A 13,496-nucleotide genomic window follows, 5' to 3' on the forward strand; every position below is an offset into this window, starting at 1 on the left:
CACTCTGCCAAGTGGGCCCACCCTTCTTTTGCTTCCTGCCCCCGTGGTTTCCGCAATTCCTAGGACTGTGGGGGGGTGGTGGGAAGGTCCATCTTCTTGGGCCATCTTCTTGATTTTCCGTCAAAGTCATCTAGAAGATCCAGAGACATCTCACTTGGCCATCCCAAAGGTTTTTTTTTTTTTTTTTTTTTTTTTTTTTTTAGCTTCCCACTGCCTTCATGATTTAGAATGAACAGTCTCAACTGTTACCAAATTCATCAGTTTCTGATGATTCTAATAATTGTCTGTCCACCTTGGCCCAAGCCCTTTCCTTTTCTTTTCCTGTCTTCCTTAGAACCAGGGGCATAAAGGTTCTAGCACAGTGTTTAAGAGCACATGTACCCTAGAAGTTAAAGTATAATAAAAAAGAAAAAAAAAGAGCATAGGCTCTAGAGACAGACAGACTGGCTCCTATCCCAGCTCCTCTGATTCCTGTGTGACTTGGGATAGATTACTTAACTTCTCTGAGCCTCAGTTTCCTCTTCTGTGAAATGGTAGTAATAGTGGTACCTATCTAGCAGGGCTGAATACAGTATATTGCAGGCTCTTGACACAGTGAATGCTGTATAGTTGGTGCCAATTAATAGCTATTGCTAGTATGTGGTGGGTAAATATTCTCCCATCCCCATCCCAATCTTGAAGAGGTAGAGATCTTTGCATGTTCAAGGCATTTTACAGTCAAATTTTGATGATTATTTTTATGTCCTATCGCAGAAATCAGCACTGAACTTTGTTTTCAAGATACCCATTCTAGTATTTAACTTTGGCCTCTATACTTGCAGGTGAATAAATGCTGTGTTTTGTTAGCAATCCAGCTGTGGCACTCAAGATGTATAGCTTAACCTTTTAAAAAATCCAGTTGTGCTACCTAGATGTGCTCCAGCATGAATGAATGTAGTCCCTCCACTCTATTTACAGATAGGTCACCAGAGACCTAGAGAAGATTAAACCCATGCCCAGGGCAAAAAGTCACCCTAGAGCCAGGTTTGGAATTCTACTTGCAGAGGTCTCTGGTTGAAGGTTCTCTGAATACCTGAGAAGTTCAGTTTATCCTTTTTTTACTTGTCTGGAAACCTCTCAAAGAAGGAAGCTAACTCATTATTTTTCTTTTGCCTGCATCCACAGCTCTGGGTGAACCAGGAGGATGAGGTGGAGGAGGGGCCCAGTGATGTGCAGAATGGACACCTGGACCCCAATTCAGACTGCCTCTGTCTGGGGCGGCCACTACAGAACCGGGACCAGATGCGGGCCAACGTCATCAATGAGATAATGAGCACTGAACGTCACTACATCAAGCACCTCAAGGATATTTGTGAGGTAACCATGGTGGTTCATGTGGAGGCACTTCATGAAGAACCAACAACCCTCCTGAGCCCCGCCTGTGACAGTCCCAAAATGTTGGAAAGGGCACGTAGCCTCCCAGATTCTGTTCAGTGAGGTGAAACTGCTTCCTTAGCGTTTCTCAATCTCTGTTTTTCACATTTTCTCTCTAATATTAATTCATTTATATTCATTGTCTCTCTCCCTTTACCCTTTCTTTGTGTCTTCCTCCTTCTCTCCCCTGCGTCTCTACCTTTATCTTCTTGGTATCTGATCCAGTTACAACCATCTCATGTAAGGGCGTAACCTCACTCATTAAAGCAAAATGCATCTCCCGCCAAGCCAGTGATTCACAGACTTTAACATGTACCAGAGTTTCTGGGGGAGCTTGTTAAGCAGCCCTCTCACTCTTGTCCCCCACATCATGAATTATCAGTCTCAGGTAAGGCATGAGCATGTTTAGGTTTAATGAGCATCCCTGGTGATGCTGATGCTGCTGGTCTTAACTGTCTCACCTGGAGAACACTGGTTGTGAGTTTAAGCAGAAAAGAGCTTAGAGACAGGAATCTACAGAAGATGAAGGCTGGATGGACAAACCTGGGCTCCTTCAGTATGTCACTTTTTTCCCCAGGAGCTGTCTCTCTACATTCCCTAACCGCATTCCTTCCATCTCTGTGTCCTAAATGAAGATGAGAGCCTTTACTCTCGTACTCTCTTAAGCTTAGTAGATGCAAGTTGGCATTTTTAAAGGGCAGTTTACTGAACAGGAAGGGAAAACCAATGGGAAATGAAGGCAGCGTTTTAAAAGGATTAAACACACACACACACACACTCTCTTGTATCTTTTTTCTTGACTCAGGGAAAACTCTGCATTGAATCTTTTTGTCTCCTTCCTTCCAGAGGAGGGGTTAGGTTCTATTTTCTGTCCCCTAGCCTAGGGTCCACTGTGGAGTCAGTAGTACAGCTCCAACATTTTTCGAAGTTCTTATTTCTCTACATCTGTACTGCCCAATGGAACTTCCTGCAATGATGAAAATGTTCCATGTCTGCATTCTCCAATATAGTAGCTATGAGCCAACAATTTGTGGCTTTTGTAGAGTTAAAATGTGGCTGGTATGACTGAGAAATGGAATTTTAAATTGTATTTACATTTAATTAGCTTTAATTTAGGTAACCATGTATCTGTAATGACAGCCACATTGGACAGTATAGCTCTGGAAGCACCAAGGCCAAGGATTTTGTACCTGAACTTTCTTTATCTCAACTCATTTTCTCACCCCTTTCAGAAAGATTAAAAGTTATCTTTTCCCACCGCCCCACTCCCTGCCCTGCCATGAGGCAGCAAGATAGAGTAGAAAGAACAAGAGGTCTGGGGACATGAAATGCTGGTTTTTCACATTCTAACTTGGTCATTAATTAACCTGTGGGCTTGAAGATAGCCCTTAACTCCTCTGACATTCAATTTTCTTATTTTTCCAATGGGCTTCATTATAACAATTTCTTACGTTTGTTGAGGAAATTAAGTAAATAGAATATTGCAATAACATATGTTGTATTTGGAAAAGGTAATTTTCTTTTTTGCCCCCTTTTTAAATTTATTCACCCATCCATCCAAATGTCCTTCTTTCCTTCCTTCTCCCTTCACATCAATGGCTGGTGCTAAAAAAAATTCCCCCTTGGAATGTGCTACATGGCATTCAGCATCAAACCACTGACATTTCATTCATTCAGCAAACTTTTAGTGGAATTCTATTCTGTGCCAGGCCTGGACATAACTTCTTGTCTCAAAGTGTTATACTTTAGAGCAGCATCTGCATCACCTGGGAACTTGTTATAAATGCAAAATCTTTGGCTCCAACTCAGACTTACTGAATCAGAGTATGCATTTTAACAAAGTTACTATTTGATGTATAATACATATTAAAGTTTGAGGAGCATTGCTCCAAAATGATACCTATATTACAATGTCATAGTGTTTTTCATAAAATTAAGTACAGTCTCTTCTTCACTTGGTAGCTGAGGGATGCTGTCAAGATCTAAGTCAGGTCATATCACTCCTCTGCTCAGAACCTTCCAGTGACTCACCATTTCTACCTGAGTAAAAGCCAAAGTTATTATTGTTTACAAGGGCCTGTGTGGTCAACCCATCTTTGCCTCTATGACTTTCACCTCCTGCTCCTTTCTGCTATGCTTTCTTTACTACTACAACTATACTGGCCTCTTGCTTTTCCTTCAGCATTACTAAAATGCTTCTCCCTTAGAGCCTTTGCACTGGTTTTTCCCTCTGCTTAAAGCATTTCCCTCCCCACCCCACATTTACATGGCTCCCATCCTCAACTCCTTCAAGTCTTTGCTCAAATATCTTCTTGAGACTTCTGTAAGCATTCTATTTAAACCTGTAACCTTGCACTACCTCTGCCCCTTTCCTGCTTTATTTCTATCTGTTACATTTATCTATCTGACATTATATATTTAACTTATATATTTTGTTTATTGTCTGTCTCCTCTACTGGAATGTACTTTCCATGAAAGGCAGGGGTTTTCATCTGTTGATTTACTGATATATTCCCCCAGCACAGTGCCTGGTACATACTAGATGATTGATAAATATTGCTTAAAGTCAAAATTAAATATAATTGCTCATATGTATGTACTGCTTTGATTGGCAAAGTACATTCACATCATATGTCATTTGATCTTCAAAGAGGACAAAAGTTATTATTGTTATTCCTATTTTCTAGATCAATAGATTGAGTCTCTAAGAAGCAAATTTATTTTCCCAGAGCTCTTAGGTACTAGCCCAGTGGAAGTCCTTAGAAGGCTCTCCCAACTCCCACACATCTTGGCCTCCTCCTATGGGACACAGGCTCAGGACAGCAATGGAAGCTATTTGTCTTTCCAGAAAGTGGGGGGTGATATGATCCTGCTTTAAGGAGTTTTCCAATCCAGCCAACCCAATCAAACCTTTTGTTGACAATTTGCTGGTTCCTTATTTTTCAACGATTATTGGTGCTGAAGTTAAGTATTTAAATGGGAGCCATCTCTTTGTCTCACCCTATAATCACAGGCATCAAAAGGGAGGTGGAGAAAGCTGTGTCTAGCTGGATCAGAAGACAGTAGTTTAGCCCAGGATCGTGTAATCTTTAAACCAAAAGCTGTGAGGAGCGAATGATTTATCAGAAAGAATACCAGACTCAGAATTGGGAGTGCTGGGTTCAGGACCTACCTTGGTCACTAACTGACTGGGGAATCTCAGATGAGTCTTTTCCACCCTAGGCCTTGTCCCCCATCTCTAAATTGCATAGGTTGGAAGAGCTCTTTAAGTTCTGTCTGGCTCTTACTTTTTCTCTAGTTCTGTAAGATGTAGATATGCCCTCACTAGAGAAAAACTGTGATAGTGAGCCAGGCTACTTCTGCATTTTCTGCCTCTTCCTTCTTGGTACCCTTGGAAGCATGTCTTACTCAAGCACGAATGTGTTCATAAACCACTCTTTCTGTAGGTTATGGGAGAGCTCTAAACACTTCCTACTCTTGTACTTGTTGAAGGGGAAAGGGGGAAAATTATATTCAATATAAAAAAAAGTCACACTGTTTATTAGAGGACATTCTTTTTCCCTCCTGGGAGCAGAAAGTGCTTTACAAACATTTAAGTTACAATACCTTTATATTACAAATGAAGAAGTGGGAAATAAAGTGATTTTTAATTGAAGTCATTCAATGAGGTCAGTAAGAGACATAATCTTTTCAAATGAGTTCTCTGCAGATTACATTCTTCTTTCTAAACCCAGACAGTGGTATAAAATACCTTCAGTTTAGTTCTCGATCACCTTGACCAACAATTGGTGATATTGCCTTTTGTAACCTTAGAACTCAAAGTACAATCAAGGAAACTGAGGCAAGAGTAAGCAGAGCTAAAGATGCTTTATAAAGCTGTCTTGTCTGTTTTCTCTTGAGGAAGATAATCTCAGCCATCTGATACCTATGAAATACATTCTGTCTTCAAATGCCTCCAGAGAAGCTGGCCTACCTTTCTTCACTCATCTGTATTAGTGATCATACCATTTCACTATCAAGAAATTCTTCTTTAGGCATGCTGTAGCTTCAAGTCATTTCCATTTGGTATCTTAAGCCTGGGGTTTTCAAATGTATTAGCCATTTGGGTTTTCCCTTCTGCAGATTGCCTATCTCAATACATCCCAATAGTCTTTACATCTTGGCACATAGAAAATGATAACACATGTATAAAATAGTAATATTTGTACAGCATGCTAGGATAAAAATATGAGTCAGCTAGTCAGCCTAAAACACCAAGCCCAGGGAGGGGCTTCTGCCTGCCATAGGCCCCACCTGTCCATTCCATCTGGACATTCTTTGCCCTGTTCCTATTCTTTGCCCATTTTCATGGAGTTTCTTATGTTTTTTCTTGCTGATTTATAAGAGTTCCTTGTATATTCTAGATATGAACTCCTTGTCAGCTTTCCATGTTGCAAGTATCTTCTTCATTCTCTTGTTTTTTAATATCTTTTTTATTTCATTTGAAGAAAGGGTTTCCTATCTCAAAGAGGGGAAGAAGGAAATAAAAGAAAACCACCAATTTGAACATTCTGCTTCTAACTTACCTTTGATCATCACCAGTATGGGAAGAACTAATTAGCATTTAGTTGACAAATAACTGAGCAGCAACTATATGCCAGGTATTCTGTTAAACTTTGACGATATGGCTGTGAATAACAACATGGTCATTGTCTCCTAATTTTCTTAAAAAAATCTTCAAGATGGTTGTCAGGTATCCCATCAGGCCTCAGTTTCCAGGCAAAAAAAAAGACATATGAAACTCCTAGAATGTCAGAACTGAAAGGATCCATGGAAATCTTTTTCGATGTCTTCATTTTAGAGACAGAGACACTGAGGTCTAAACTTTTTGTGAGGACCTTCCCTAAAGAATTTCCTAAACCCCAGGTGATCCAGGGGTTCATTGGTTCATCCTATTTCCTGGTAGTTTCTAGGATCTTTTCTGGAGATCTTGGGTATTGTTTATATCCCATATCAAGGCATTACTTCTAGATCAATGCACTAGGTCTCAACTCGTACATCAGCCCTGGTGGGTTTAAGAACAAAGTGAAATAGATGGGCAGCTTTCCTCGCTGTTACCATAACAATGCCAGGGCTAATTTATGCCAATTGTGACTGATTTGATAATACCCACATTTATCTTAGCTACTCTGTGGCCTGCCTGCCCACCCCTGCCCACTTTACTCCTAGGAGACAGAGTTTAGGCTCTAGGAAACTGCCTCCTTTGAGCCATAGTACCCTGTTCCCTGTTACCATTCAGATGGGGTCAAAGGGTGTTCAAAGCATACCTGGCAGTAAGAGCCACAGGCCCCTTTTGTTCCCCCTGCCCTGTGACAGGCCTTCAGTGGGCCCTGAGACTTATCTAGGATAAACAAATTTTATTTCTTCCATTATTCTTCATTATGTTGCTTTTCAGGCACCTCCCTACCCTGCTCACTCCCCTCTGGCTGTGTGCTATTTTCTTGGTGTTCCTCTGAAAAGAGGGTGGACTCAGAATTTAATTCTGCTCTCCTGCAGTGGTATGACTACCTTCCAATTACCTCTCTCATTTTTGACTCTCAATATATTTCTTCTTTTTTCTAACTGAAAATAGTATTAGGCTTTTTGGCAATCACATTTCACTGCCAACTCATCTTAAACTTACATACCTTTAAAAATGAGTGAATGAGAGGAGACAAGTATTAATTGACCCCCTAAGTCTACCCTCTGTTCACCACTGATGTGGAAAATTTGATAGCCTTCAGGCCAGCCAAAAGAAGGTGATAAAAAAGGCAAGACTCCAGGGAGCTAATCATTTCTCCTGGCCTTTCTTTTTTCCAAAAGCTTGTGTGATATAGAGGTCGAGGGTGACATTTTGGGGTTATCCAGCTACTCCCATATTCTTATGTCTCATCGCCTATTTTTTGATAAGAGCAGTTTACATCTATTATTTGTAATCTTTAGCAAGTGAGTAATCTTAGACACTAGGGCTGCAGGAGATCTTAAGAAGACATTGGGTCTTCCTTCTTCTTTCCTTGATAATATTTCATTCCAGGCAACCTTCTTATAGCTGCATTTTCTTTTCTTTACACTCTCTGGCAAAGACTTTTATCCCATTTTTGATCATGAAGACAATTAAAAAACAGCATTAGAGAAAGTTTAAAAATAGGAACAAAAATCAGCCAGAATCCATCAACTATAGCAGAATTATTTGCACTTTTGCATAATCTCTTCAAATCTGTCCATATGTATATATATTTACAGAGTTGTAATCACACTGATATACCATTTTATGTTCTACTTGTTAACATTGTATCATAAACAATTTTCCATGTTTCTACATGGTCTTCCTAATTATCATTTTAACTGCTATGTAATCTTTCATCAAGCTAAATGTACCAGAATATATTTATAATCTATCATTGGCTTTAAAAATAAGAGTTGATAAAACATTCTAGGTTCCTACCATCCTGTGGACATTCTTCCTGATAATATCCCCTACCATAACATACAAAATATAATAGAAAGAAAATTATTTCCTTGAGAGTGGCAATAAATAATATATTTAGGGACTTAGGAAGTTGGAATGAAATCTTCATTAATTCTCTTTTCCTAAGACCACTCTCTTATTTTTATTTATGTTATATTTTATGCTGATGTTGACTTCTAGTATCCTTGTTGAATTTTGGCGATTTCATGGTGTTTTGTTTCTCCCCTGAGACTTTTCAAATAGGAGCAGCGGATAGAACTATTAAATATTTTCTGAACTGGCTTCTCAGGAAATAAATGAGCTATCTAGGCTGGCCTCTTCTGTCTCCCATTGTGGTCACTCATCAGTACCTATTACTTACCCAGAAGTAATATATTGAATGTGTCACTGTTACTGTTTTCCCCCAGCTGTGCTCCTCGGCCTGCCTTAGGGGAAAAAAGTGGGAGAAGGGGTAAGGAAGCCTCCACTCCCATTTAATGTTGAGATGATATGCTCACTGCTCTCCCTGTTCCATTGTAGCTAAGAAATGTCCGGAGATGGTAGGGTGAAAGAGACAGATAGACAGGCACACAGGCACAGACCAACTCAGACATACTAGGCTCTGGGAATTACTTATTAGGCAGGGAAGGGCCTACAGGGGTTTATTGCCGTTCCTTCTGGTAGTCAATGTAAAGCTTTCTAGGGAGGCAGAATTTGGGGAGCAACCTCTGTAAAGGTAGTGGAGCCAAAAAGGTGTTCTGGGAATTTTCTTCCTAATCAAAAATTGCATATGAAAGAATGCAGGAAATTTTCAACTTGTCAGTCAATGAGGGTACAAATCATTAGTTAAACAGATGTCAACATAGGCATAGACTATTAATTTGCCTATGTTTAAAGACACCTACTAATTAATGGCTAAATTGGAGACTGAGAACAGATATGGGAAGTGAGGTTTGTTGTAGGGGTCAGTAAAAGGCATTGAAGCCAGGGATGAGGATCTTCCTGGAGTGTGCCCAGATTACCTCATTGGTAGCTGTGTTAAGGGAGACAAAGTGAGGATAGGGACAGAGCTATATGTGGTAACTCAGTCCCTGTAAAACTCTTCCTTGGAGTCTCAACCCTTAAGAAAGGTATTAAGATAATTTCACTTAGCTGTTTGATGAAAGCAAATGACCATAATTTATCCTCACCAAGAGCATTTTTATGTGCTACTGATTTCTAATGAGGACAGTAACTACCAAGTGAAAACCCATAATAGTAGGTTCCAAATGGAAGATGCAATTTAGATCAGGGCTGTTTTTGTCCTGACTTACATTATGCCCTGAGTCTTTATGTTACCCCAATGCTTTCTTACTAGACCAAGAATCTCTTTCATCCTCTTTTTCTCTTTCATCAGTGGTTATCTTTATTAATGTGTTTTATGTGTTTAGGGCACATTTATGTATTTAGGACATATGTGTTAGGTGTTAGGACACATTAATGTGTTTAGGACACATTTATTTACAAATGTGTCCTAAACACCTGCTGTGTTAGAAACACCATGTCCAGGCAAGCATAGGCTTGTTGGCTGAGCTCATCTAAATGATCACTCCTGGCCAGCTACCTTAGATAGTTGAGACATTTGCTTTGAGAAATGGTTTGGCAGATATTTGCATGATGTGAATAGTATGAATGCATTTTCTTAAAGTATGTGAAGACATGAATGTCTAAGAAAAGATCGTATGTGTACTTTGATGTACACAACAGGGAAAGTCTAAAATGATAAACAACTATTATTCCTGGTTATTTCCTGACATTAAAGTTCATAAGGGAATTTTTTCTTTTTAAAGAAATGGTTTTGTCTTGTCAATTTATGTTCTCTTATGGGAAGTTCTCCTATTCTGGCCTCTGTTCTCAAATTTTTGTCAATGTTATTAAGACCTTTGGGTTGGTCTTATAAGGAATAGAACTTTAGAGATGTGAATGGATCCAGCTAAACCAGTAGCTAATAAGACCTGTGAAAATGTGGTCAACCAGCTTCTTGGAAAGGGATATTTGACTTTTGGGGTCTTCTTCATAGAGAATGAAGGGAAAAGCCCTGTACTTTGGAGTCTTTGCACTCTTAAGACCTTTGCTGGCAATCCAACTTTCCTAATTACTCACTGGGGGAGTGACTTCCTTCTGTAAACCTCAGTTTCCTCATATGAAAAATGAAAATAATTATTCCATGCCTACTTCTTGGGACCAAAATGAGGCTCTTAAGTGCTTAGGAAGTGTAAAGCCTTCTGGAAGTCAGGGACTTCCTCAACCTAGGGTTTTTCTCTGTCTGCAGGGCTATCTGAAGCAGTGCCGGAAGAGAAGGGACATGTTCAGTGACGAGCAACTGAAGGTAATCTTTGGGAACATTGAAGATATCTACAGATTTCAGATGGGCTTTGTGAGAGACCTGGAGAAACAGTATAACAATGATGACCCCCACCTCAGCGAGATAGGACCCTGCTTCCTAGAGCACGTAAGTATCTTATCTATTTGGGGAGGGTTTTGAGAGGTGTTAGGAAACAATGGAAGGAGCGTTTGAACTGTCTGGTTCTGTTCAGCTGCTTTGTCCCTGCAGTGGGGAATGGGTTCCTTTCGGGCCCTTATTTTGAACCCTGGTCTTCAGCCAGGAAACAAGGACTTAGAAAAGTGCTGTGATTTGCCCTATAAATGTTAAGCATGTGTATGACCTGCTGGTTCCATTCCCGAATGTATATTCCAGAAAAACTCTCACAGAAGTCCATGAGGGAGCACATACAAGGCTGTTGTTGATTGCGTGGCAGTGTCGTATGTGGTGGAGTACCATTAGAAGCAACCTAGGATTCTCCTTCTTTACCATTCCCCTCCCCTCTCCCTTTCCTTCTTGGCAGTTAACCAGTAGAATTTTTCTTCATCTTCCCTTTTCTGTTTCTGTTAAGTTTCTGTGAGACTCAGTATTTTTTGAGGAACTCAAAATATTCACAGTGTGTTATCTCTTTTAATGTATTATTTTTCCTTTTAAAGAATTGTTTACCCTTTTATTAGTTCTAGAGTTTCATTTTTATCAGCTTTACTTAGATATAATTTACATACAGTAAGATTCATTCATTTTAAGTGATTTTAAGTGTATACTTTAAGGAGTTTTAACAAATGTATATAGTTGTATAACCACCATAATAATCAAAATATAGGACATTTCTATAACTCCATAAAGTCCTCTTATCTTGACATTGCAAACAATCTGTGCCCCTACTCCTGGCTACTGGAAAATATTGATCTCCTTTTTATCTGAAATTTTACTTTTTCTAGAATGTCATATATGTGAAATCATACAGTATATAATCTTTTGTGTTTAGCTTCTTTCATTTAACCTAATGCCTTTGATATCCATCCATGTTGTTGCATATATCATTAGTTTATCTTTTTTTATTGCTTAGTAGCACTCCATTGCAAGGATACACCACCTATTCACCAATTAATGGATATCTGGGTTGTTTCCAGTTTTGAATTCTAATGCATAAAGCTGCTATGAACATTCTAGGTACAATATTTTTTTGAGAATATATGTTTTTGTTTTTCTTGGATAAGGGCTTCCAGGGTTAGGGTTGCTAGGTGGCATGGTAGATTTTTTAACTTATTAGATAATGCCAAACTATTTTCCAAAGTCTCTATACCATTTTTCATTTTCACTACTAATACATAATACATAAGAGTTCCAGTTACTCCACATGGTCATCAACACTTGATATTATCAGTTTTTTTTTTTTTTTTTTTTTGGAGACAGAGTCTCGCTTTGTTACCCAGGCACCCAGGCTGGAGTGCAGTGGTGCCATCTTGGGTTGTGGCAACTTCTGCCTCCCAGGTTCAAGCAATTCTCCTGCCTCACTGTCCCAAGTAGCTGGGATTACAGGCATGTGCCATTATACCCAGCTAATTTTTGTCTTTTTCTTGGAGACGAGGTGTCACCATGTTGGCCAGGCTGGTCTCAAATTCCTTACCTCAAGTGATCTTCCTGCCTTGGCCTCCCAAAATGCTGACTGTGATTACAAGCGTGAGCCATCATGCCCAGCCAGTCACTAATTCTTTTTTTTTATTTTAGCCATTCTAACATGTAGGTGTGTAGTGGTATCTCATTGTAATTTTAATTTGCATTTCCAATGGATAGTGATGTTGAGCATTTTTTTCATGTATTTATTTGCCATCTGTATAAAAACTGGTGAAGTGTCTGTTCATGTATTTTTCCCATTTTAAGTGTATTGTTTGTTTTCTTATTGTTTTGAGAGTTCTTCTTTCTTAAAAATTAATACATAATACTTTCACATATTTATGGGGTACATGTAGTTTTTTTTTTTTTTTTTTTTTTTTTTTTGAGATGGAGTCTCACTCTGTGACCCAGGCTGGAGTGCAGTGGCGCTATCTTGGCTCACTGCAACTTCCACCTCCCGGGTTCCAGCAATTCTCCTGCCTCAGCTTCCCAAGTAGCTGGGATTATAGGCGTGTGCCACCACGCCGGCTAATTTTTGCATTTTTTTTTTAGTAGAGATGGGGTTTCACCATATTAGCTAGGCTGGTCTTAAACTCCTGACTTCGTGATCCACCCGCCTTGGCCTCCCAAAGTGCTGGGACTACATGTGGCATTTTGATACATAAATACAATGTATAATGATTATATCGGGGTAATTGGGATAGCCAGCATCTCAAACATTTAACATTTATTTGTGTTGGAGACATTCCAGATCTTCTAGCTATTTTGAAACAAGCAATTAATTATTATTAACTATAATTGTTTTTATAATTATAACTATTTTGAAATATATAACTAATTATTGTTAACTGCTCTGATATCAACCACTAGAACTTATTTCTTCTATATAACTATAGTTTTATACCCATTAACCAACCTCTCTTCATCTTTCTCTCCCCACAACCTTCGTAACTTCTGGTAACTACTACTATACTCTCCACCTCCATGATATCGACTTTTATAGCCCCTACTTACATATGAGTGAAAACATGATATTTGTTTTTCTGTGCCTTGCTTATTTCGATTGACATAATGTCTTCCAGTTCCATCCATGTTGCTGCATATGACAGGATGTTCTTTTTATAGCTCAATGATATTCCATTGTGTATGTATAGCACATGTTCTTTATCCATTGATCCGTCAGTGGGCATTTAGGTTGATTCCATAACTTGGCTATTTTGAATAGTGCTGTGATAAACAAGGGAGTGCAAATATCTGTTCTGACATATTGATTTTTCTTCTTTTGAATATATATATTATATACCCAACAGTGGGATTGCTGGATCATATGGTACTTCTATGTTTAGTTTTCCATACCATTTTCCATAATGGCCATCTAATTTACATTCTGATCAGCAGTGTATGAGAGTTCTTTGTTCCATGCATCCTCTTCAGCATTTGTTATTTTTTTGTCTTTTTGATAATAACCATTCCAACTGGGGCGAGATAATATGTCCTTGTGATTTTGATTTGCATTTCCCTGATGATTAATGATGTTGGGCATTTTTCATATACCTATTGGCCATTTGTATGTCTTCTTTTAAGAAATGTCTCTTCAGAGCATTTGCCCACTTTGAAATCAGATTATTTGTGTTTTTT

At 38.9% G+C, this 13,496-nt stretch overlaps 1 protein-coding gene across 17 annotated transcripts in view; it reads left to right on the top strand.

Moving 5' to 3' along the window:
• Positions 1–13,496, top strand: part of ARHGEF9 (Cdc42 guanine nucleotide exchange factor 9) — a 181,097-nt gene that overhangs the window by 104,903 nt on the left and 62,698 nt on the right. For all 17 annotated transcript variants that reach the window (XM_007991893.3, XM_037994665.2, XM_007991890.3 and 14 more), the window contains 2 exons: positions 1,165–1,356; positions 10,191–10,370. In XM_007991893.3, the coding sequence (XP_007990084.1) occupies positions 1,165–1,356; positions 10,191–10,370 (372 nt within the window). The remainder of the gene's footprint in view (positions 1–1,164; positions 1,357–10,190; positions 10,371–13,496) is intronic.

The sequence above is a fragment of the Chlorocebus sabaeus genome, chromosome X (genome assembly GCF_047675955.1).
Source record: "Chlorocebus sabaeus isolate Y175 chromosome X, mChlSab1.0.hap1, whole genome shotgun sequence".
NCBI lineage: Eukaryota > Metazoa > Chordata > Mammalia > Primates > Cercopithecidae > Chlorocebus > Chlorocebus sabaeus.